The sequence below is a fragment of the Phasianus colchicus genome, chromosome 11 (assembly GCF_987193195.1).
Source record: "Phasianus colchicus chromosome 11, bPhaCol1.hap1.1, whole genome shotgun sequence".
Taxonomy (NCBI): Eukaryota; Metazoa; Chordata; class Aves; order Galliformes; family Phasianidae; genus Phasianus; species Phasianus colchicus.
In genome coordinates, this window is record NC_143446.1 from 14153820 (window position 1) to 14179564 (window position 25745).

Below are 25745 nucleotides of genomic sequence, written 5' to 3' on the forward strand. Positions count from 1 at the left end.
AGAAAAGGGGTCTGAAAAAAAATGAACGCTGAGCATGTTTGGGAATTTTGTTCAATGCATCACTAACACAGAATGAACAAAGATTGGTGCTTTCAGACAAGTGACCACTTTTATGAAGCTTAAATATTACCAAAAGGTATAATATGTATTGGCAGCATTATTGACTATAATACTGTGCATGATTTCAACATTAAACAAGAACAGTTTTGTTTTCTTTCTTTTGTAATGCAACTACTGGAGAAAAGCACAGCTTTGCGGTAATGGATTTTTTCTTTTAAATTATAGCAAAATAAAAAAAAGCAAAACTTTTCACTCTAACGGGCATTGTTTACCCACATAAAAGGGACTGTAGAGTCATACAAAAATTAATGAATAGCAGGATCTATTTTTTTCAGTACTTAAAATGCAAATAAAAGATATTCCACCCTTGTCTGGAGCTGTCTGTTTGCTTCCAAGTCAAGTTCTGCTATCGAATGGTGGATGAGAATTTAAGTAGTGCTCTAAGTTTGTATTTACTCACTTCAGTGAGGTGGGAACCGAATGAATTCACTATTGCTCCCAAGTTTTCCCAACAGCAAAATGTGTTCCTTCCAGGTTTCTGCTTAACAGACAGCTCCGGCACAGGAGCGGAGGGCTGGATTTTCTCTGCATGTGCATGCATGTGCATGTGCCATTTCGGACTGCTAAACATGAACGCTACAACAACAGTTACTCATCAATCTGCTTAACATTTACTTCTTTGCAAATCCTTCATTTACCATAGCCTTAATAAGCACAAAAACATGACAGGTATAAAGATAAACGTACAAGAATAAAATGTCTCGCGAAAGTCCTTACCTTTCTGCAGGCCAAAAAATAAAAAACAGACAAACCAAAACCAACTGATAACAAACCAAGACCCTTTTAAAAATGCAGTACTTGATATGATTGAATTTAAAGACTGAAGGAGCTGAGATATGTATTTGTGCATTTAAGACTCATGTAAGCCATGATATATGGCATGCATGATTCACTTCTGCCTCTCATTATTAAACTGCTGCAACCATTGACTATTCCAACGAGCACTGCTGCATACAAACATTAAAATATGAAAACTGAGCAGATCTTGCACTTAAGATGAAGGGCTTCTACAGCATGCTTCCTTCCTCCCCCTGAAAAACAGAGACCCTATGCACAAAAAGGTTTGAAAGGGTTCAGGTCCAAAGCAGGAGGAGGAAGGAACACTGAGGAGCAAAGGAACAATGTGCTGAGCCCAGAGGATGCTGAAGAAGCAAGTTATCACTGCAGTGAGGAGCTGATCGGTTTCCATGCCTTGGCACAATGCAACACAACAAAGCATTGGGAGAGCCTCAATGATCTGGGTTCGGTGCTGGTACAAGTGAGAGAAGCTGAGGTCAGATCCTGCAGGTCCTGGGTGAGATCTCCCAGGAACCCAAGCAGGGTTTGGCTTTCCTCACATGTCTGTGAATGGGGACAACATACCCAAAGGCTCATGGCCCTGAGTGTCTCCTCTTTCACCCCAAGAACTTGTGGACTAAACGTTCTGGGTAGAGGTAGATGCAACCCACTTGTAAGAGGTCAACTCCCACCTCCCATCTTGGCGTTCTGAGAGGTTTTCTTCCTTTTCAATCCCAACCCTTCAAACCTTTCGACCCCCAAATCATTTACATGAATGGGCTGAACAGGATGAGGGGCACTGAGATGAAAATACTGCCTATGTTTACCAAGCTGCAACATGCCATGTCCTCATTCACAGCAGCAGCAATGAAAGAAGCAGGGAGTCCAAAATATGCAGGCACATGGAGGGGACACACATAAGAAAAGGCAAGCAGTGGTTTTCTGCTGTAAAACGAATCACTGAGATGTATATCTTGCACTATTGTTTTTTATGAATACTGACGTGAGGCTAAAATGATATAAAAGATGCCCAAATTAGTAAGTAAGGGGTAGATTTCTGAGTTGCTTATAATGACATGTTCAAAATCTGAAAAGCCTTACAATTTTAACTGCTAAAATCTGGTGTAATTGGGTGAATTTGCTAATATTTACTACTTTTCCTTATTTTACTTGTACACAGTTTTGCTGAAATGAGCAAGAAGTGCTACATGTTACACAACAAAGGGATTCGAGACACACTACTGAGAGACCCTCCAGAAAAATGAGTGAGGAGGGATTTGTCTGGTTTATAATCAAATGTAATTTAGAAGACAAAAGAAATTGCTCTAAATTTCAAATTAACTGAATTGGGTATAACAGCACAGGACACACTGCACAGCTACAACTTAAAAGATGATTGCTTTAAATTCACATCTAACTGGCCTGCAAAGCAACCTGTTAAAAATACCATATGTTTTCCTACAGTTGAATATTCAACAGGAGACCTCTTTTTGTGTGCGCATTTCATACTTGCAAGATTTGCACCTGTAGTTCTGAGCACGTGACACATTTGACAGACAGCTAATGGCACTAATGAATTGCTCTGATCTGGGTCTGCAGTTTATTGTGTGGGGGTAAGACGGGTGTGTGCAGAAAGCAAGCTGGGTTGCAGACTCTCAGATCCCAGTCTCTTCTCCATCAAGTACTGCACTTTCAAATACTCATTAATAATTTCTCAAGGAATTTGGTTTCTCAGGCTTGGTTGTGTTAAACAGACAGGTTAAGTGGTTCTGGATCCACTGATGTAAAAAGCAGCTTAATGATAATGAAAAATATTTGTTTTGGAGTCGGAAACATGTGTGTGAATACTGATTTACATCAGTGCAGAAAAATCTTTCCATCAAAGACTTCTGCTGTCTAGGAGAACTTATTTACTTACAAAATTGAGAGATTGGGGCGTCTAGCTGGGGAACGTTTCCTCCTTTAGCATTTAGCTTTTGCACTTGGGTAGGTGGCACAGGTTTGTGAGACTGGCCGGTGGCTCGGTACATGGCCTGGACCCACAGGATGCGGTCCTGCTCATCGTCACTCGCAAAAATCACCGTGTCTCCTTCCTTCACAGCGTTGAAGAATGCTCTGCCACCTTCCAAACCTGCCAGGAGAGAAAGGCAGGCTTTGAAAATGGCAATAGACATCTGAAGAGGCTGATGAGAGGCTCCCGCTGGGTACCCCCAGCAAAGCCAGTGCTCTCCCTGCACAAGAATTGCCTGGTTGGATGCTTGCTTCTATCCCTGCCCTTATTCAGTGCCCATCTTCCCATCTCCCCACCACCAGAATAAGCCTGGAAGCAAGGTCTTGACCACAAACCTACAGTGTCTTTCGTCATCTCCTCTGAGAGATATTTAGCCACAGCACGATGAGGGTTAAGCATCTAATTCACTTAGGCTCCCTAGAAAAGACGAGCTTCCCTCTCCTCTTGTGCAACTCCGCTCAACTCCTTCCCATCTATTTATAGTAAAGTCATGCATAGCTAATGATCAGCCTAAACACAAACATATTTACAATGATGCTGATCATAGTTCAGCTGCAAGCAGGGGGAAAGCATCCCAGCCAGGGGTTGTTAGGCATCACAAGCATCCGCAGCAGAGAGAGGCTGATGCCGTACCTGGCTGTGGGTCGGTGTAGTCCACAGTGTATCCGTCGAGCTGCAGCAGCTCTTGAGGCTCAGCTTTTTTCTCCCGGTAGCTGCACATAGCAAATGTATATTGACTAACCTGAAGAAAATCACAAAGTTAAGATGGCATCAGGTGATTCATTCATGGCAAGGAATCCAAATGGTGCATTTATATACATTGAGAGGGATTGGGGTGTCAGGGGATCATTGCTCATGAGGCTGAGCTTCTAACACACGTTCTCAAAGCACTCTCCTAACATACCCTCATTCTCCACGCCGGTACACACAGTGGTTTGATTTCCTCCCAGTGAGGAAGAACCATGCATTAGAAAGCTCTATCACTCATCCCCAGACAAGTGCAAGAGTGACACCCTGTCACAAACAATGTGAGCTAAATTGCTAGGTGCCAGTCATATTAAAGCAATCTTAAGATCCCACTGATCTCGGCAGTTGTTGTCATCAGTGCTGTAAATGGCAGCTCTCACTCCTCTGAGGTACCATCTGCATGACACGATACATTCAATGTCAAGCTCTTGACGGAAGCCGACTCAGCTGCGGGGCTCTGCCGGGCTCTCCCATCGCCGTTGGGGGGCCATCAGCCTGCATCAAGGCCCCGCGCGTGCTCCCCGCACCACGATGTGGATGGGCAGTGAGAAGCCCGGCCGGAGAGAAGAGGATTCTCTGTGCTCCAGGCTAAGAACTCACGGGGAAATTTACTGTCAAATGATTTCAAATGACTTTGGTAAGGTTGTGTCACATCCTGGATGCTTTACGTAATTTTATTAGTGTGGACGTTTTCTTGACCTCTGGAGGAAACTTTGACTTCTGGGGGATCTTTCAAACTCTGGTGGGTGGCAACAGATCAAGCTCGTCATTTTTGGGAAGTTGGGAGAGATCCTGAAAGATGGGCTCCACGTGAGTGGCTGCACTCTCTGCATCACCCGAGCAGCTGGGGGACTTTGCCTGTTAACTGTTCTGTTACAAATCTACAAACAGCACATATTTCAGTGGCTCCTTTCACTAATAAATGCCATTTATTTAAGTCAGGGGTCCCAGCTGAGCATCCCCAGCCAGCGCTCGGTGTCTTGCTGCCCTCTGCGGGCTCTGCTAGCTGCCAGCCTGCCTGCACCATGCCTTCCTCCAGGAACAGCTCCAGCATCCACCTAAGAATAAACCCTATCATTAACACATTTGTGGGAGGAAGGCTGAAAGTGATGCTTTAAGCATCTTGCAACTTCCTTAAAGCTACCAGCTCCGAGGAAAGATTGACAAGTAACAGACCAATAGCAGGAGCACACCAGTGCATATTATATGCTATGAACTTTGAATGCGTACGGTCGTACCGGCAACACAAAAATTAAAAAGATTAACACGAAGAAATCTAAAAATAACCTGGTGCCCCTTTGCACAATATTCAGACGACTCCTGCAGTGTTCATTCAGTTAGAATAACAGTATATTGCTGCCATCTCCTGGACAAACTCCTGAATGTGCTTTATTCACAGTACGATCACAGGGATTTCATCCGAATGGCAGGGATTTGGTTTCTCTGCCTCACACAGCCTGAACTTCAGGGACTGTGTGATGACAAATACAATTCCTGAAATGAGTCAGTGCTGATCTACGCTGACACGACTGAAAACATTGAAACAAATCATGCTTTCCTTTTGTCCTGTAGGCTCTAACCAACAGGTAAAACCCATTCAGTAGTTAAGAGTTTCTTCTGTTCTGACACTGAGTTTGAGGTCTGAATGTTAAACTCTTCCTCACATTCAAATAATTCGCTTCATCCATGGCTCCAGCACATACTGTTAATCTCTATCAATAAAGCAACTGTACCAACACAACCACAAAAAATGGAAACATATATAGGCACTTCAAAGCTTGTACTTCTTACATTAAAAGTTACAGAAGAGAGATTATAGAACCATAGAATGGCTTAGGTTGAATGGGACCTTAAATATCATCAGACTCCAACCCATGCTGTCGGCAGGTGTGGACAAAAGATTCGGTGGAGCCATTCTGGGAGAAGAGCAATGCAAACTGCTCTCTTGTTCGTATCCACACGGTTTCCTTAGAAGCTGCTCTACATCATTATTACAAGAGATCACTTAGAGAAACCTACAGGTCACTCTACAACATGCAACCAGCCAGGACTGCTACTAACCCTGGAAAAGGAGCCGATGGTGTCCTACAGAGTGCCTGCACAAATACAACTCCAGCAGCACCTTGTGTGCAAGATGTGATATGCCAATTTACTGCTTGGGGTCAGAAACAAGCTGTGCCCTGGCTACCAGCAAGATGTGGTTCCTTCCATTTATGAGTAGTGGTAAAGAAAAACCTTACAAAATGAGATTCTAGAATGCTTGATATGACACTCTGTCATGTTTCACTGCTGAACAGTGCTGCAGGGTCAAATGGAGACTGCAGTTAGCCTCTCATCAGTCCTCTAGAACACAGAGCCTGCCATCTGCAGAAGCTCCGAAGTGGCCAGACCAGAGAAACAGTTAATAGCAGAAATTAATCTTGCAGCCTGCTGAGTTCACACTGAACCATAGCTGAGTATTAGAGTGAGCGAGCAGATGGGATGGGCGAGATGAATGGTTTGAGTAATTGAAAAAAGCATGGATAGAGAGGAAGCTGAAGGAAGACTGTGGGGAAATCTCTGCCCAGTGAGGGACAAACTCTCAAAGCAACTGGGATTTGATCCAGGGACCAGATGAGGGCCAGGAAAGGAGCAACTAAGGAAGCTGAACTGAGTGAAGCTCAAAGAAGAGAAATAATCCAAGGCTGTTCTGGCTGGTTCCTTATACAAAAGTAAAATGGTTTAGAGAATAATTTGAGACAGAAGAACAGAAGGAACAAAATGGAGAAAAAAAAGAGAAAGGCAAAGAAATTGAGAGAAGAGGAAAGAGACAGCGGGAGACAAATGCCAAAGTTCACTATTCCCAGGCTGCTAAATTAGATCTGACTTTCTTGGCACTTGACCATATTCTGTCACCAGCTATATAATCCGAGTGATTAATAAATATAGTAGGTATGTATTAACCAGTACTGACTTTATCCTTGTTTTTCCACCAAATACTCCTGCTCTAGCCAGCAACGCTCACCTGAGAATCCAGCTCAAACCTGTTAATTGTTGTCCCTTGCACTCCAAGCACAACACAGCTCAGTCATCCGCTTCCCTCTTTCCCAGTGTTGACATAACACCGCCCCACTTGGGTTAAATTCTTAAACGGACCTTTCCTGGATTAACAGCATGCATTTTATCCCAAGGGAGAGAAACTGTGCTAAGATACTGCCAGTTGTAATACAGCTTTCTACTTTGATGGGAGACTCTTGTCCTCTGGTTGCAGCTGTATGTTGCCTCCCGAGCCCTTTACTGACACAAATGAGCAGAGGAAATGATCTAGCTTAAAGAAACAAATGTGAAAACAACAGTTTTCACATCTCAGCACATCCATTCATCCCTAAACAATTGCACATAGCAGTTGTCCTAGCTTCTCCCTCCAAGCACGTGTGTTTTCTTCGGGCAGGTCTGCCTCATGGGAAGCCGTGCCCACACCACCAGCTCGCCTGTATACAGGCATCCAGGTGCATGCAGACATGCAGCTGCTTAACCAGCAGCTTCCAAACGTTTTGTATCAACCACCAACACTCAAGGGTTTCTCAGCATTAACTGCCTATGCCCAGTTCCCAGTGAGGAACATGATTTAGTATGGTTGCAGGGACCTGCTGCAGGTCATTCTCTTTGATTTGAGGATCACAGGGTAGGACTGCAGTGTAGTACACCGTGAAGTTGTGGAATTATTTCCTAGTTCAGTTGGTTATGCAGATTTACTGAACACTTACTTTGTTTCATTTCAACCCAAGTTAGCTGAGTTTTGCTGAAAGCAGGAGCTGTCACCATTACTCTAAGTTATAATGAGTGTGGGGAGTCTGTCACTAGAACAATAGATCCAGGCGTAGACACTGCAACTGGTTTTAATCTGCAGAGAGTTGATCTGCATCCAACAACATTCTGCAAACACCATGAGACACAATCAGACAAAATCTGCTTCCAGCTACTCAGCAGACATGTCATCCAGGTACCATGGAGTGTTACTTCCCATATGCTGCCAGCGCACAGAAATGGGGTTATGACAAGAGGAAAACAGATTCAGTCTGAAATCTCAATGTAATTAATTCACTTGCCCTTTAGAATCATTAGAGGAGATTTCCTATCACAGAACTGGCAAGCCCACCAAAACCAGCAGCAGTGTTATTGCCAATGGAGCACATTAGGCCACGCAAAGAATTAATGCAAGCTCTGTTAGCTACCCAGCTTTTGCGTGATCAAGGGTCCAATTGACAAACTGGCTGAAATTTGTATGCTGTGCTCAGTTAGCTGATATAGCAACTTATGAAACACAACATCTGTGCTGGATAGACATTTTCTTTCCCAACCAGTCACAGAGAACGTTGCCCTAAATCATCCCATTGCTTTCTCTTACCACTGCCATTGGCATGACTGCTGCCTTTACGAAGCATTTTCCTCACTTGCGATGCTGCGGACCATTTCCATCTAAGCTCAGGGCCATATTCTGCCATCACTTTCACACTGCATATCTCAGGATTTAAAATTAGGCAAGTAACGAGTCTCTGCCATGTAATTTACATCTAATCAGTATTCTGCTCTTCTGCTGCTCATCTCAAAGGGTGTCTACGAGAAGGGTGGGCAGTGTGCGGAGAGGACTGCGATTCATTCGGAAGAGAAAACTCTCCCCTGTGTTACATGGGTGCCTGCAGTAGAAACGCACCTGAGCTCCCCAGGCCGCACCACATTGCCCACCCTCACCAAGGGGGGAATGAGGACTGCCCAGCAATGCATGTGCTGAAGGGCTGAGGCCCAGCTACAGAAGCAGCACAAAGGAGCTGCTCTCATCCACTGCACCCAAACAAACCATCTCCTGTACAGCTTCCACAGACACAGAAGGTGCGAGGGATTATTCCGCCCAAATCACAAGAGAGTTACTGCTCCTTTCCCCTTCTTTGCAAGGCTTACAGGAGCCAAGTATCAGTGGGAACACTCCCTATAGAGATCCTTTTTCTCCATACATGTGCAAAGCCTCCGTTCATACTGGTGAAGCATCGCTGACAGGAAAGAGCCAAACTGCCATCAACACCTTCCTCCACAGTGCTGCCTATGCAACTTGGCACCTTTGTGCCTTGTTTAGATGAGGATGAGGAGTCTGAGTATTTATTACCACGAATTTCTTAACCTCTGGTACCAGACACGACTGCAGAGCACTGAAGGAACTGGGGCTGAGCCAGCTGCCTCCATCTGAATCAGGGAAAGAGGGGCAGGAGAGGACGTGGGAGTGGGGGGAAGAGGTAACTCTGCAAGAGAGGGGAGAGGTGTGGCAGAAGATGTTACAGGTAAGGGACAGAGACGAGGGATGAGAATGGAAATATTTATTCATCCACACTTACAGCCCTGACCTGTAGGCAGTGTCACATGCTGACCTCACTGTGATATACCAAAGAGATTTTACACTTTGGACTCCAGCTCTTGGCACTGGTGCCAACAGGAGCCTGGTGCAGCTGACTGAGCCCCTAAAACACAGCCTAATCCTCGTCCATTCTTCCTGCAGCCAGGCCAGCTCACTGTCCTGCTGAGGCTACTCCCTGTCTGTGCTCAGCATAGTTCAGAGCATTCTGGACATCAACACCTTTACTGCCAATCCCTGCTCGTATCAGCACCCATCCTTTGCATTGCATGAAAAGCAAATGACAAACATACGGACAGCAAAGTATTTTTATTCCATCTTTATTGCCTGCTGACATGTTCAATATGCTCAAACTACATCTGAGGGACTGCATAGAGAGTGTTTCTTGTTTATATTTGATGTACGGCAGAACACTTTACATTGCACCAAATGTTGAGCAAACGGTAACGTAACAGAGGAGCTGCAGCGGCAGCTGGAATTTCTGAGGTGGGCTACAGAGACTCTCTGGGGGCAAAAGTCTGCTCATCTTATTCAAATGAACTGCTTTTCTGGCCAAATTCTACTTGCATATGCCAACTGACGAATACAGACCTAGTAACAGAAGAAAACATGGAATAACTGAGCGCTTCAGTTCCTCTGCAAGCTGAGAAATATATAGCAACTGAAGACGAGAAAAAGAACTGCAACCCCACAGAAAGGCCAGATGAAGGCTCCTAAGAGAAACATGGGGATTAGTGGCCACACCTGCAGAGCCTCACACACAGAAGTACTGATAAACTTTGATACGGGAGAAGCTATTTTAGGAAAGAGGAATAGTCCTGCTATACAGGGATGCTCTCTGAAAAAAGATCCTGTCTTGGAGAACTCCTGCTCACAAGGAAAATGCTCCTCAGAATTCTGCAGAAATGAGCTGCCTCTCAAGGACAAGCTGCTTTACAGGTGATCACACGTTGCCACGGCACTTTTAATTTCAGCACAGAACACAGACAAGAAAATGCACAGAGAAAAGCAATCCCTGAACTCTTGCATAAAAAAAGGCTCGCTGTGCAGCATTCCTCAAAGGTTTTTCCTTAATCATGGCCTCTTCTACCTCTTTGGGACCCCCATCCAGTTGTGCAATCCCCTTCCACCTGCTGGTCCCTGCATGAAGGGTGTATTTGCAAATGAGATGCTGCTGAGAATGGTTAACAAATGCCCTAAACTCATCATTTTTAAGCTAAATCTAAATATGCTGGTTGGACAGATACAGGCAACCATCTAATTTTTTTATTTCACATAGTTGGAGACAGCACAGCCTGGGGAATGCAGGCAGGAGAGATGGATCCCAGTGTGCTCTGTGGCAGTGTTGATCAGGCTAGGGTGAAGATGCAGCCACCCAAACCAGGGCCCCACACCTCTCTGGGTTCAGTGCTTTCAGCTGCCATTAGGAAGGTAAGGGAAGATCTAACATGTCAAGTACTGACCAGATCTTCTTAGCTCATGTAAGGCACCTTCTGTATTTACTTGAAATTATTAACCAATAATATACAGGTCTACTGAAACTGGGAGGGCAGAAAGTAGAAAAGAAAAGGAAAGAAGAATGAGAATGAGCAATGATTTTGAAGATTAGATAAGCATCAGGACTGAAATACTGACTCTGATGCAGCCAATGATGAAACTTCTGTAGATTTCAAGAGACTTGAAACTTGACCTGGAGGCTGAAAAGGGAGCACTTGCACTCAAGTACCTCCAGCCAACACTGAGCTTCCTTCCCATCTCACTAAATTCGTCCCTAAAACTGTTACTCCATTTCATCAAGCATTCAGTTGCATCACAGCACTCCTAGCTAGTGATTTGCAACAGGGTTGTCCTTGAGACGATGTCCGCAATTGAAAAAAAAAAAGACCCAGGACTTAACAAAGAACCTATGCAGAACCACAGTTTTGCAGCAGCTACACAGCACTGTAAAAGATCAGATCAAATACTTCATGTTGTAATTTAAAGTCACTTATAGGTAAATCTGTTACCTGCACCAGAACAAAGAATCGTTTCTTCCATCTCTTCCAAACATTTTTACCAATGGCCCATAAATATCTAGGAGAAAAGAATAAGTGAATTCAGTACACAAATGACAAGCTGTTGTTTACAGTATCTTTTCTTCACAGCTAGAAACCAAAGTTAATGCAGAAGAAGGAGTAATTACAAGACTCTCAAGTTTGGCAGCATTACTGAATGTGATTATTTCTAGCCTGAACGAATAACCTGTAAAGAAAGAGACACAAAAAGCTCCCAGAGTCTCGATGTTACACAGTATTATTCCTTTCTTCCTTTTTGTTTTTTACAGCTTGCTCAGAATCCAGAAGCCCTTTAATGCCAGTGAATAGCTGCTATGTGGTCAGATGGGTTAATACATTTGAAATGGCAGAATTAAGAGAAAGAAACCCTAAGTGTTGCTTTAAGCCTTCACAAAACCATTTGGCTGAGGGGAAGTGTCAACGAGAGGGCACCTTACTGCATCAAAGGCAGCGCTGGGGACCCCACCATACACAGGACTGACTAAACCAGGTCACTTTGCTGTACAGCTGAAGATGAATTCCTTGAAACTGCTTGGCTATGAGCAAACTGAATAATTTCTAAGAAGGAGTGAATTTACTGCATTCCACAAAGGAAGAATTAACTTTTAAAATTAATGTCAAAATTAGCATTTAATCTCTGTGATGAAGCAGCTGCTGTGACACTGTAATACAAACACTGGCAAAAATAGCAGCAGCACCAGACTAGGAGTAATTACAAAGACATTGTTCAGCACTAATATGTTTTACGTATCATTATAATTACTTTGGTTCTGGCTCTATAAATAGAAAACAATTCCTTTTTGGTTATGCTGGTGGCTTTCTATACTAGAAGAGATACAAAGTATGTACATGGCAAATGTTTAAGCCATAAAATTCCAAGTATTGTGTTAATGTGGGCACTGAGTAGGCTTTGAGTTCAAGAACAGGGAGATAATTGCAGAAAGACAATCTCAGTAATGATAGCAAGCTAATATTACAAATCACATAGTTTCCAGCACCATCTTGTATATTAAATGCTAGTTGTAAAGAGCATGAGAAAAGCCAGGACTGCTCAGCCCTGTTGCCATCAGACCTGATCAAGGAAACAAGCATGACAAGAAAACTGTTCTTTTTTTGCTTTGGTGCTGTGTTCACAGTGGAAAAATTAAACTTCACATCTGGTTATTGGCTCTGATCTCATTAACAGAGAAGACAGGAGGATGAAGAAAAGAAATTAAAAGAAAGATGCATGATTTAATCCATCTAATGGATTGAACCTAACAAAACATTAAGAAAACAGAAATGAAGCAAAGTTACTTTTATAGTCCAAAACTGATACTGGATAAAGAGTTAATCAAAGCAGTGATTTTCCTAGATAATTTCTACTTTTTATCACATCCTCAGCTCTGAAGAGCAAAGAGAGGAAAGCCCTGACAATGACATTAGCTAGATCTTCCCAAAGATGATCTAATTTGTAACTGTATTACCAGTGAAAAGAATGTCTCAGCGTTTGCTTCTGGGCACTAGGAAAAGATAGGAATGATTCCCTTTTGGCCAGCTCAGGTCAGATTAGAGTGCACAGGAATTCCATAATCTTGAACTAAAAAAATTCCTACAGCGTCAGAACCTCTTCTGTCCCTGTATGGGATGTGTGGAAGCCTGAGGAGGAAGATGGGGATCTCCTTGGCCCCAAATCCTTTGATACCAATGCACAGAGGGGAGAGATTCCCCTTTTAACACCCCACTTTGTTAGTCCTACTTACATTCTCTTGCCTCCCAGGCAACTGCTGTTTAGTTGTACTGTGCATCCCTGTACAAATAATGATGATCACATTGGAGTTTATTTCAAGCGGAAGGCGCACTGTTTTTTAGGTTGTGAGAAGTCAACACGGGGAAACACAGAATAACTTAGGAAATTTTTACAACCTACCAGTAAGAGAGTTAGGCAGTTCACTTCTTATTTCCTTAAAGGAAGGAAGCAATCTACCAATTTCCCAAGGAATACCGTTTAAAATTTAAATTGTTTGGCTGACATGTATTAAGAATGCGTACCTATGCTAGGAATATGGAAAGTGCCTTACAAATGACCAAACTAATGCCATTTCTATACTTACATTTCTTTTGATCTCCTGTGAACCTGAGAAAAAGATTCACTTTCAGAATCTTAAGAAAGAGACATTTTCTAATGCTCATGCAAAACAAATGGAGTTCAGATAAGGACACTTACCCAGAGTGCTTCATGTTTTGGGGCTTATCCATTCGTACAGCAAGCTTGATCTTCAGGTCTTGATCTGGGCAATTTTTGGAAACTGTCATTTTGTGCCACTCTGACTGCTTTGGGCTGTTGGGAGTGGGATGGAGAACAACCTGCAAGCATCAAAAGCAAAAACATTAAAAGTGTTCTCAACGTGAGTTTTACAACAGCACAGCAGAAGAGCTCTGAAAGTCAGCCTGGAAATTTCTATTCCCATCACTGAGACTAACTTCTCTTTGTTTTAAAATGCAGCTTATTATTTTGAGGTTAGTTAATATATTCTCTGAGTCCTCAATGTGCCCTTGTTTATAGGGTTGGGCAGAACAGAACTGCATTTATTGGTTCCCATCTTGCAGTTGTTTAAGGAAAGTGGACAGTAAACAAGCTTGCAGCTATCCAGGCAAATCAGTCTAGAAGTGATGATGGACTGATGTGATCAGCAAACCACCAATAAGTTTCTGCTGACATTGCCTGCTGCTGACCTCCACTTTCAAAGCCATACAACTTTGCCAGCCTCTAACCTTCCTGATGTTTCCATGTGAGGTCCACCACAGAACATTATACCTAAAATGGCTTATCAATCACTACCATCAAACTGATGAAGTTGCTCTGTTATTCTGCTTACTGGCAAGACTATCTGCAGTAGACAACCTTGTAGATAGCTCAGTGTGTCTCACTGTGCTACAACAACAGATCAAATGTGCAGCACATATCATGACAGGAGTGGCTGCGGCACTTTCTGCTTTCATTTCATGCAGAGAGGAAATGATGGGGCAATCTCCAGCTGGGTCAAATCAGTGCAACACCAGAGATTTCAGTGGAGCTGTGCAGATGAATACCAGTGGCAGTGCTCGGCTAATCAAAGAAACTGGAAGGTTCCAAGTAATCCCTTCTGATCATAGCTGTGCTTTTCCACTCATTCATCATCCCATGAAGCACAGCACCTCACTCTGTCAGCAAGCCACAGAATATTCTTCAAGAATTACACAGCAGTCACAGTTTTCTCCTCATGCTTCCAAGTGTCCTCTAAAGTGGCTTAACCCTGTGACTGTAAAATGTCTATCTGCAAAGTGAATGGAAGCACAGCAGAGCTATAGCAGTCTTCACATCAGAATGCACATCTGATGTTCTCTGCCTCCTACGCCCCTTCCTCTTCCAACAATTTCTCTCTCAAAGGTGACTTTGCTGGATGCAAATTCATTACAGTCTCCAGTATACTGCAGTGAGATGAATCTCCTCTAAATCCATTAACATTTATGCAAGCACACTCCTTTACAAACGGCAGCATTCACCCTCGTTATTTGCTGTGCTTCCATCACTCATTACTCACTCACGCTTTGTCCGGGTTCCTGCCACACTCCAGACAAACATATTCCAGAGATACTCACCTGTACTGCTGAGCCAACAGAGTAGGCTTTTTCCTCCCACTAAAATACACCTGATGCTATTAGCCTCTGATAATTGAGTTTAAAAATTATTTGTCTCTTCCAAAGCCTAAGGTTAACATCAGTAGATTCTGAAGTTCACTCTTTTTCATAAACATTATTTCACACCTCCCTTACTGAATTACATTCATGCTTTCTCTGGCAAGAATCCATTATTAGTCACCTAGATTAACTGAGCAACATCAGTTTCTAATTTACCCCTCTTGGAAAAAATACTTGTATTTCAGTAAAACCTGAAGAAAAGCAGTGAGCCCTGCACATGGGTGTTGTTAGAAACATGGATGGACCCAAGCTCTGAGCACGACCCAATACCAAGGCCTTGCATTAAACTGCACATCCCCACAAGGCAGGAGCCACTCAGGGTGTTTGGGATACTCTCTGCTTTGATTTCTAACTTTTTTTCATCAAAAGGAGCATAAACTTTGTGCAGTGTTGTTGCAATTCATGGCTCTTCCCTCCCTCTCAGTGCATGAAGCCTTGGCTGAGGTCCGCAGGCACTTTGCCACTGGCTTCAATAGGGCCAGGATGGATTCCCATGGCTTCAGCTGCCCATCCAGCAGCTCGGGGCTTGGGAGCTCTTTCCAGCTCTCCCTCCGACACAAGCAGTGCAGTGAGGAGTGCCGGCTGGCTGCCAGCTCAACGCTTGCAATAGAAAGTGAGCATTGTGCCGGCCTGGCAGAGCACAAAGCCTCTTCTCAAAGGGCGGCTAAGCATGGGTGTTTTTGTGTATAAAACTGCTCCACGGAGACTTTGCTTCCCTTCTCTCTTCGTAGACAGGTTCATGCCCATTCAAACAGCTAAATCAGGGGCTTAGCACGCTCCCGGTTTCTTTGTTTTGTTAAAAAGAAATCCTGACGTGGCCCGATCGGACACGCGTCATCTCAGCCGCTGCAGGCACCCGCGCGTCCCTTTGAAGTTCAGCCTGCTCAAAGCACCGGTGGCCGCCGGCCAGAGGAAATCGCCCCGTGCCCACTGCTGCTGGCCCACATTCTTGGGATTTCAGGAGCTCACTGGGGGCAATGGCTTCCCGCCGGATCAGGATTCACGTGTGTTGGCACGGCCAGTTCTTCCGTACCTCGGGGCAACAGGGCCGTGCTGGGGCCTGACATATTTCTCACAACAAGGCGCAGGGCTAATTGCTTCCCGAGAGCAGCAAAGTCAGCGCTGCTCATGGCTGCCAGTGGAAACAAGGCCTACAAAGCAAGCGGGTCTGCAGCGAGCGTAACCACTCTGGGGAAAAAAAGCTCTCAGTGGCATTGCGGATAGCTGGGTGAAAAGCTCTGCTCAGCAGGCGGCAGCGGATAAAGGGAGAGACTAAGTGAAGTACCGGGCTGTTGGAACAATGTGGTTTAGAAAATAATCCTGGAAATGTTATGATGCTGTGCCTCAAAGAAAGTGCGGGTCTTCAGCTGGAGTGCTGCAGCCTGCTGGGGTCACCCTTCTGAAGGGAAGGGAAGGGAAGAAAGGGAAGGGAAGGGAAGGGAAGGGAAGGGAAGGGAAGGGAAGGGAAGGGAAGGGAAGGGAAGGGAAGGGAAGGGAAGGGAAGGGAAGGGAAGGGAAGGGAAGGGAAGGGAAGGGAAGGGAAGGGAAGGGAAGGGAAGGGAAGGGAAGGGAAGGGAAGGGAAGGGAAGGGAAGGGAAGGGAAGGGAAGGGAAGGGAAGGGAAGGGACAGTGAGAAAAAAGGATTGAGTTGTGGATGAGGGAAGTCTGGAGAGGACATGATTGTCCTTGCAGAGAAAAATGAGATGAGGAAAGCAGGAGTAACTTTGCTTTTTTTCTCTCTCGAGTGCAAGAACAAAGGGCGTTACGAGAATGTGAAAAGACAAATGGTCAAAATGAACACAAATTATACAAGACGAAATCATCTGTGGTGCTCTCTGCTGTAAAGATATAAATTAGAGCAACAACTCACTGAGACCTAAAAGAACCTTTGGCATTTGCATGAACAGCATGAGTGAAAAATCTTGTTAGTGCTTCAAAGTCACAATGTGGCTGTGGAGCATCCTTGGTGATGCCAGCCCTGGGGAATCCACATCAGGCTTGGTGAGGTTCCTACCATACATGACTTCAAGGTCAGACCATGGGTTCCTTCACAGCTTCCAGCTTTTCATATCCAGGTTGTGGGATGACTCTGGACCGGGATTTTCTCTCTAGGTAGGATTAAAAGGCTGCACTCTGTGTGTGTAGTATAGGCTCTTCAAGGTTGCTTTTTTCTCCCTGACTTTGAGTGCAGCTAAGGAACAAGGGACACCAGCCCATGTCACCAAGGAGGCCTCTCTTGCCGAGGGAGCTGAGGAAGGGGGTGGCAGAGTTTGCTTAGGCATGGGTCCGTGACAAGTGAACAGCTGCAAGATGCAAAATATCCATGGAAACTAAGTGAAGTGTCTTAAAACCCCAGAGAAGTACTGTCCACAGATACAGTGGGCTGTGGTGCTGGAGGGACATCAGTCCCAGAGCTCTGGCGTAGGGACCGCAGGTGAGAGGCAGGGATGGGGTGAGAAAGGCGGGTTTGATGTCCTGATGGCTGGTGCCAGAGCAGTGCAAGCTACTTGCTATTAACGTCACTGACAGGGGCAGTGGACTCTCACTTCCACTCCTTAACCCAACCCCACTGAAGCCAGTGGCTGAGCCACAGTCCCTGGGGAGCCAGGATTTCAAGCATTTTGCTGTAAGTACTGCCATCAGTGCTTTCAGATGCTCAAGCTGTGCACTGGCTGTTCAGTAGATATGAGAGTAGCTTAACACACTCCTGCCAAACTTAAATCCTCTCTTTTTGCTACAGCATAATCCCCTTTTCTGCCTCAGGAATGTCCATTTCCGTAAGCAACTTCTAAAGCTTTCCGGACTGCCAATATCACACACAAGATCCTTCGCTTTTGCTCAGTGCAGGCACAGCCAGCTGAAATGCTGCCATTAAAAACTAACAACAAAGACAGCATGCGAGGTGCATTACTTTCCAGCAGTGGAGAGCTTGCTTTCTTTCCCTCCTGAAGCCTGGCAAAGAAGCAGAGCATGTTGTCCTCCAAAGATATTTCCGTATGGGAGAGATTTCTCTAGAAAAGCAGGCCCAGAAGGAAAAATTGTTAAACTCAAAATGTCCTTACCCTCCCAAGCTCTTTGTCCTCCAGGGCCAGCACACCTGTACTCTCTGTGAACAGCTTCACCTTCACTGCAGGAAGCGCGTGGGTTGTCGTGAAGTCTCCTTGGGTGCCCCAGCTGCAAAAACAGAGACATACTCAGCTCTACTCACAGGCCAGTAGCACTGCTGCTTGGGTGGGCAATGGTTAACCACAAACGTCGTGCCTGGCACAAGCTGAAGTTGTTGGGCTGACTGAGTGACAAGGGTATTAATTATCTTCTTAGGGAACTGAAGGGACAGATGTTTGGAAAAACCATGATGGTTCTTTTGGGAGAAAAGATGGTATTTGGAAGCAGCATGAAATCAAAATTAAGAGAACTGATTTAGAAAGAAAGAACAATATGTCTCTGGCAGTGACAGCCTGTATAGTTACAATAGAATCTGAGAATGGAGAACACCTGCACCTAGGACATCTGTAATCACTCATGCCTCTGCTCTTCTCTTGGCTAATTAACCTCTAATTTCCAGGTTTACAGTCAAGTTTTCTTTTTCTGAAGTGTCACATTTAACCTGTGTCCTCTTCTGAGGTCAACCCAGCCCTCTAACCCAGATTTAGGCTCAAGCCACAATGCACAGAGTAAACCCAGCTAGATGGAACTGCAGAGCAGGACACCAGCTGCATGGGGAGGGGATGGCAAGGGCCAGGAAACAGACACCTTTCAAGCACACAATAAGCCCTCTATCCACTATCTATTATTTGTACTCCAAGAGTTCTCTTCCTGGCAGGTATTGAGGCTTAGAAAGCACAGCTAGGGAAGCTGAATGAACCACAGGATAGTGCACAATAGTGCATCGTAACACCCTTTCCTGAAAAGTCTGGTTCAGTTAAGGCTGTTAGCCTTAAGCTGCAGTGTGGTAGGAAAATATGTGCAACTAACAGTTCCTTGGGGAGTACAATACCATGAGCTCCAGGCACAGAGTTGGACCCACAGCCTGCTGACATGAATTGCCAAAGTTACAATTTTGAGCCTTGCAATGGGAACTCTCCCTGCAGCTAACCTTCCTTGTGCAAGTCTATGGAGGCTTGCTAGGGATATAAGTGCTTGCAGCCCCGCAGGGGAAGATTCAGTGATAGGCATGAGGAAGTCTTCCAATCAGCCACATAAAAGGTTTCCTCTGAACCAGGACATCACAGAACACATGGAAACCAGCTCATTGCATTTTGCTACAGACACTTTCCCCCTGTTCTTAACCCAGCTGAGACAGGAGTGCACAGCCATTTGGGCCAGTACAGAGAAAGCTGACTGGCTTGTCCTTGTCCTGCTGCAGAGATTTGGGAAAGCAGTGCCTCAAATCCCCAGTGAGCAGCTTGCTGCAGCTGGAGCTGCTGCCTGGTGAGCCAGGAGGGCCCATCTGCACTCCAGTGATGAGCATCCTCACGGGATGCAGGAGGTGGCAGCAGCTGCACACTGGTACATTACAGAGCCACGTGCTCCCTCGGGTACCACTCCATCTTCCCTGCTGCACTCACCACCCTGTGCTCATTGCTCACACCCCAGCATAGCCAGCACTTGCTACAAACAGAGGCAACACTTGTGCCAGGGCAAGCACCTGGACAGTATCTCAGCCCTGGACCAGGAGATGCTGCTGTGCTGGAAAATTAGAGCACAGGGCTCTCTCTGTGCTCGTAACCACAGTGTGTGGCAGGGAAAGGTCATCTCTTTCCACCCTGCCTGGATTAGCAGCTTTCCTGCTATGTTTTCTAAATGGATCCCTCTAGTTCACTTACTCTCTTTCTTCAGCTAATCAGTGGTGACAACCTGCTGGTCTCTAGGGAGCACTGCCAAACCCTGGGACTCACTGCTAATCCTTGTTGCAACTTCTGGAGGTCTCATGTGCCCAGCAGACCCCTCCAAAGTTGCAGAACCTATTCATGAACTTCAGAGGCCTCTTCTCAAGAATCAATACATTAATTTCATCTTGGGTTGCTTCTACTCATTACCACCCCCAGCTGAGCTCTATTTCAGTTACAGGAAGACTACTCTTTTAAAGTTACCCAGAACTCACGCAACAGTCAGTTTGATTCAGAAAGAACACAGGTAAAGGAGATCTGTGAAACGCCAAGTCTGCTCAACATCCAAAAGGCCAAAGCTTTTCCAACAGGCTCAGCAGTGGTACCATTCACACCAACACCTCAAATCATTCACCTGCATAGGGTTTTTCTAATTCAGGAAATGTCTCCCTCTGGCAAACAAGAACAGACTGAACAGCATCTTGGAACAAAAATTAAGTGAAACTTGAACTAATGTGTTTTTGGAAGCTTTAAACAAGTTTAAAAGTAGCAGAGAAAGGAAAAAAATATGCCTTCTACAGAGCTAAGAAACCATGGTGCTTTTATGTTTGAGAGCTTGCAGACACGTTTCAAGATTTCTACATCTTACAGAGTTAGGAAGTTATTAGAAAAAAGCAGGACACAAACTTCCAGGCAGGGCTAAGCAAAGCACTCCTGACTCAGCACTTGCCCTTGTTAGAAGGGAACAGCTCAGCTGAAGACAAAGGGCATAGGGATGGCTGGGAGGATGGCTCTGCTGCAAAGAGGATGCTCCTCAACACCTGGCCATGCCGAAGCCTAACATGAAGCCAACAGATAAGAGCTACTGTCTCTGTTCTTTTAATTCATCATGAGCTAGATTTCCACGTTGTTCCCAGAGACCTTGAATATTCATTGCACTTCAAAACTCATGCTAGGTGTACAAGCAAGCTTGAAGGTGAATCACAGAGGTGTTTTTTACAGACCAAAAGAAACAAACAATATGCCATGAGCAACAAACACATCAGAGCGATGTGACGGAATACACGATGCAACCTAAAGCAGTGCAAGTTGGATGAGAGCTACAGCATCTCACTACCCACTCCTATTCATCCTCATCCTATTTATGACTTTTGCATTTCCTACCGTCCTCAAACTAGGTCCTCTGCTGAAGAAGGGCAGTTCCCTTGAAATGGCAGGAAAAGCACTAAGATTACATGTTCTTCAGACAGAAATACCAAACAGCAGCTTCTGTATTTTAGAAATGATTGGGAAAAATAATTGTTTTCTTATGTGCACAAGGACTATGGTTTAATGCTTTGCTCTCCAAGCCTATCTAGTCCAACTGAGTTCAGCAGATGTACATGTTCAGTGCAGAGCTGATTAACAAATTTGGTTCCCTCATCAGCTTTGCTCTGATGTTTTCTTTTCCAGTGTCCTGTTCTATGTTTCATCTTATAGGAGGATGCATCAAAGTGCCATGGAGCATGGGTTTGACAGAAATTATCTATAGCACTGCAGTACCAGTCAGATGCCAATATTACATTTCATTCATATGTGATGCATGAGCTTCCTAATGTATGTTTGAAACATGAGAATCAAGAAACAGCCTAATTTTCTAATTGTAGATCATGATTTCTCTCTTAAAAAGAACCGCACTGTCACTAGCAAGGAAAAATTGGGAAGATAATCGTGATCTGGATAAGAGGAGAAAATAATAAAATATCCAACCTTACGCTGTGTTATTTTGACAGCAGCTGCTTTATAGAACTCATATCTCTGTTTACTATTAAAAAGCTCTTATTTGCTGAAGCACTCCCAGACCATATGCTATCAACAAATGTTACTAACCAAATACAAACAGTAATTTTCATTAGGTTTCCTTCACGAGAACAACATTAACCACAAAGGGAATAAATCTTTCCAATGACAGTAAATACACATAGCAACCCTTGACAACTCTGTGGAGTTTACATATTTATACCCCTAATTGCCATGAAAAGACTCACGCCAGCAAACAGAGACCCTCAGAAGTTGGGTTTTGTGCAGGTTGAAGCCCGCAGTGATGTCATTAGTTGCCATAGTGATGCTCAGCATAAGGCCATAATTCATATCGTTGAAATACGATTTGTATTCAACCTAAGTACGCAGTTTATCTGTGCTGTGTATTAAGTTATTGTACACAAAATTAGTTCTGGACAATAGTTAGGTATTAGGATACTTCTGAGGGAATAACAATGTAGTGCTTTCATTTTTATATGTTATACTTAAGCAAGTTATTACTGCTGAAATCGATTTGTTAGGAAAGTGCCTTTGGACCCATTCTGGGCAAATTCTATCAAGAAATAGCCACCATCTCTTCCTCATGTCAGAATCCATGCTTATATTTGAAAGCAATAATACATCAGCAAAGCAAAAGGACACGAGCAGTATACAAAAAGTATGCAAGCATCAAAATCCTGACAATGCCTTCTCAGGTAGGACCATATTAATCGCCTGAATCCCACCTGAACCCTTCAGCCCAGCATGTCTTACTGTCTAACATATCCCAAAACCTGAAGTTAGCCAGGAATTAATGCCATGTATAAGGACTGTGCTAGATTTATAGTCCCATTTGTGCCATCTGTGGTATTCCAGCGATATCATTTGGACCTACTTGCGTCTCCAGGGCTTCCAGTTAGGCATCAAACTTGGTATGAGTAGCTAAACTCTCATGGCTGCAAAAAATCAGAGGGTGAGATCTGCTCCAGCTGCTAACCTGACAACCTGTTTTACCTTCCATGAGCTTAACTTGCTTTACTTTTTACAAGCAAAATAAGCAGATCATCACTGTAGGCTACATGGAAGCTTTAGGAAAGTATTTCCCTAAAGGTACTATCAACATTATTAACAAGACTGCCTAGAAGATCGAGAGTATTTTTGTGAATGAAACAAATAATGTATATCCAGAAGGTTAAGTACTACTCTGAAGCCATAAAGCTAAAATCATTCAAAGACCATGATGCTGCTAATTGCACACTGCTCAGTATGTATGAGAAAACTATTTGGGATATAAATATAAGGCTTCTGGGGTCTTGTCCCTGCTGTCTTGCATAGTAGACCAGGCAGCAGATCTCTGAGTCTCGTTTCTCTTCACAGCAGCCCACTTACATGAGTTAAGAATTTTCTCAGCTGTCCTTGAGAGACATTGATTTCATCATTTCTATTCACCTCTAGTGCCTACGTGCCTCTAAGGGAAACTTTCATACCAATGACCTTACAAGCACTGAACTTACATATTAATAACCAGGGGAATGAATTAAATCCTATCATTCATATCCTGTTGTCTCTAACAAGCCTACACAGCCCCTGACTAATTTTACAAAGGTGAGAGCCTTCTTCCATCCACGGTCCTGTAAATTCATCCAGCTAGAGCCTGTGATTTCTGTAAATAATGAACATGTGCAACTGAATTATATCACTGGGCCATGAATCAGCCCCGCTAACCAGCTCGGCCTGTCAGTAGGCTAACATGGGAGCAGCTGGAGAGTGATTTCCTTTAGATGGGGTTGACATTTAAAAGTGATCTATGATCAGTTTTCATGGGCTTCAGAACTGCCGGAGGACACCTTTTCTCTCTCTCCAGATACATTTATCGAAAGAAGTTTGCCCAGCAGCTTGCATGAAACAAATGGGGGACAGACAGAAAATAAAAGTAAAAAGTATTAGAGGAGAGCTACACTCTTCCCTACGTGTGTTCGCTGCAGATGTACCTTACAGCCAACATACACAGCTGGAGCCTGGGACATGCCACCTCACAGTGGGGGACACCACCTGTAAGTGGTTCTGTTCAGGGCAAAACTGGCATGGCTGCTTGGTGCAGGAAGGTGGCTGCACTGCTACAGTCTGCCTGCATTTACATTCTCCCAAAATCCTGCCTAAGAAATGATAGTTTCCTTCTTCAGCCTGCTCTCCACCTCCTAGAAGGGACATTTCCAGGGAGCAGCTTTAGCTCCTGAGGTATACATCACAGATGCCTGAAGCTCAAGCAACGTTAGAAAAGACACAGAGCAAACTTACCTTCCTGCAGCCAATGGAATAGGCAACACCCGCTTCCCTAACTGTGGTGTTGAGGTGTCATTCATTTTTACCAATTTCTTGAGATAGCAACAAGGAATAAATTATATGTAACAGTGTTTAACTGCTACTTATATGTGAAGAAGCCTGCTGCAAAGCTTTTTGTTATATTCTCCAATTCTTCCCGTACACCGGCTATTTGAGAACAGTAGGCAGAAGCTGATGACTAAGGTAATAGTTCCCGGTGAGCTTCCTGAGCTGCCTTCTCACTTCCCTGTGAAGCAGCAGCTCTGTGCTGCAGCGCGAGCACAGATTTACTCCGCTCAGCAGGACAACCTGGCGCAGGGACAGCATTCATTCCGCCGGACTGAAAACCTTAATTTCATTTTCAGAAATGAGTCTCTGTGAATTTCTAGGAATGATGCACAGCTGCCAGCACAGCCCACGTGCAGATCCCTGCACGAGTGGCCACTGGGGAAATGTCAGCGAGGCAACAGAGCAGGGGATGGGTCTACGATGCATGGCACGGGAGGCACCCACACCTTCAGCAGCTGGCCCACAAAGAAGTCATAAAAAGAACTAGGGCATGGCAATGCCTCCAGGAAAATAGGTATTTTTTTTGCTGCTCTCGTGGTTAATGGCAATAGCTAACAGGTTTTTGCTTTGTGTCTTTGGGATTTCAAAAAGAAAAAACAAATGAAGGGAAAAGAAAAATGGAGGGGTTTTGAGGGTTTTTAGGAAAACACATGGCTAGGTCACACGTTGTTGTGATTCACAGACCTGTCTCAGTTGGCACAGATCCATGTGGGGCCCCATTTCTGCAGGAGAAGCCCACAAAGCAAAGCCAGGCTGAGATGCTGGGCTGGGACAGCTACAAAATGATTTGTCATGTTTTGCAGTAAGACTACAGACCTACCTTTATGTCAGCTGGTGATACATCACTTGTAGAGAGATCATAGAATAATATCATAGAATCATAGAATGGCCAGGGTTGAAAAGGACCACAATGATCATCTTGTTTCAACCCCCCTGCTATGTGCAGGGTCGCCAACCACCAGACCAGGCTGCCCAGAGCCACATCCAGACTGGCCTTGAATGCATCCAGAGATGGGGCATCCACAACCTCCTTGGGCAACCTGTTCCAGTGTCACCACCCTCTGTGTGAAAAACTTCCTTTCCTAATATCAAAGAGAAAGACAAAAAAGTTATTTAGAAAAAATATTATTCAAAAACTAAGTATGGCGTTGAACAAAGATATCAAAATAAGAAAGAAAACATGGGCTGCTTGCTTCACAGGGTCAGCAGTGTGCATCACACTGCTGGTGAAGTATTCCCATCAACAGCAAACCACTGGCAAAATGTCAAATCATTCCACCTGTATGGTAGTTGTTGTGGGACTGAGTCTGGATTTCATGTGGCACTGAAGGCCTCAAAGAGAACTCTGTCACAGAGGAAAGGATTTCATCTCTAACCAGCAGGAAAGGATGCTGAGGCATGAGACAGGTCACAGCTGTGGAAATAAACATCAGGGACCAATAGCTCTGAAAAGGGATATACCTGCTTCCTGAGGTCTGCCATGCAGATGTGCCCATGTTACCTGTCCTGGGGTCCCACTATTGTAAGTGGAGACTCAGTTAAGACTCACTGAAGTTAGGCCTCAACTTGCTTCATCCCAATTGAGAGGCTGAAAAAAGATGAAAGGAAGCCTGTCCTCCAAGTGCCCCTGTCCATCCACTGCTGCAGATGCACAGCAAGGTTTGAAATGAAAACCCCAGTGGCTACAGTTAGATGCAGAGAACACACTGGTTTCATCCATGCAGAAGTTTCCTCTCCAGGAAATCAAATTTGTGCATGAAGACAGGTATCTTTCTACTCACCTACAGAAATGGATTATGGATGGTTTGTATCTATCACACAGTCTGGCTCCCAAGACCTGCTCAGTCTCCTCCAAGATTCCTCCTGCCCTAAGAGGATGGCTGCTCGGTGTCAGAAGGGGATAACCAAGGTGATCAGACACAGAAGGACAACGA

At 44.5% G+C, this 25745-nt stretch overlaps 1 protein-coding gene across 9 annotated transcripts in view; it reads right to left on the minus strand.

The window, feature by feature from the left end:
- The window catches only part of CADPS (calcium dependent secretion activator), a 174218-nt gene that overhangs the window by 80397 nt on the left and 68076 nt on the right, over positions 1–25745 (minus strand). For all 9 annotated transcript variants that reach the window (XM_090148361.1, XM_090148364.1, XM_090148363.1 and 6 more), the window contains exons 7-11: positions 17875–17986; positions 13299–13438; positions 11045–11111; positions 3542–3650; positions 2816–3028 (exon numbers count right to left, since the gene is read on the minus strand). In XM_090148361.1, the coding sequence (XP_090004487.1) occupies positions 2816–3028; positions 3542–3650; positions 11045–11111; positions 13299–13438; positions 17875–17986 (641 nt within the window). The remainder of the gene's footprint in view (positions 1–2815; positions 3029–3541; positions 3651–11044; positions 11112–13298; positions 13439–17874; positions 17987–25745) is intronic.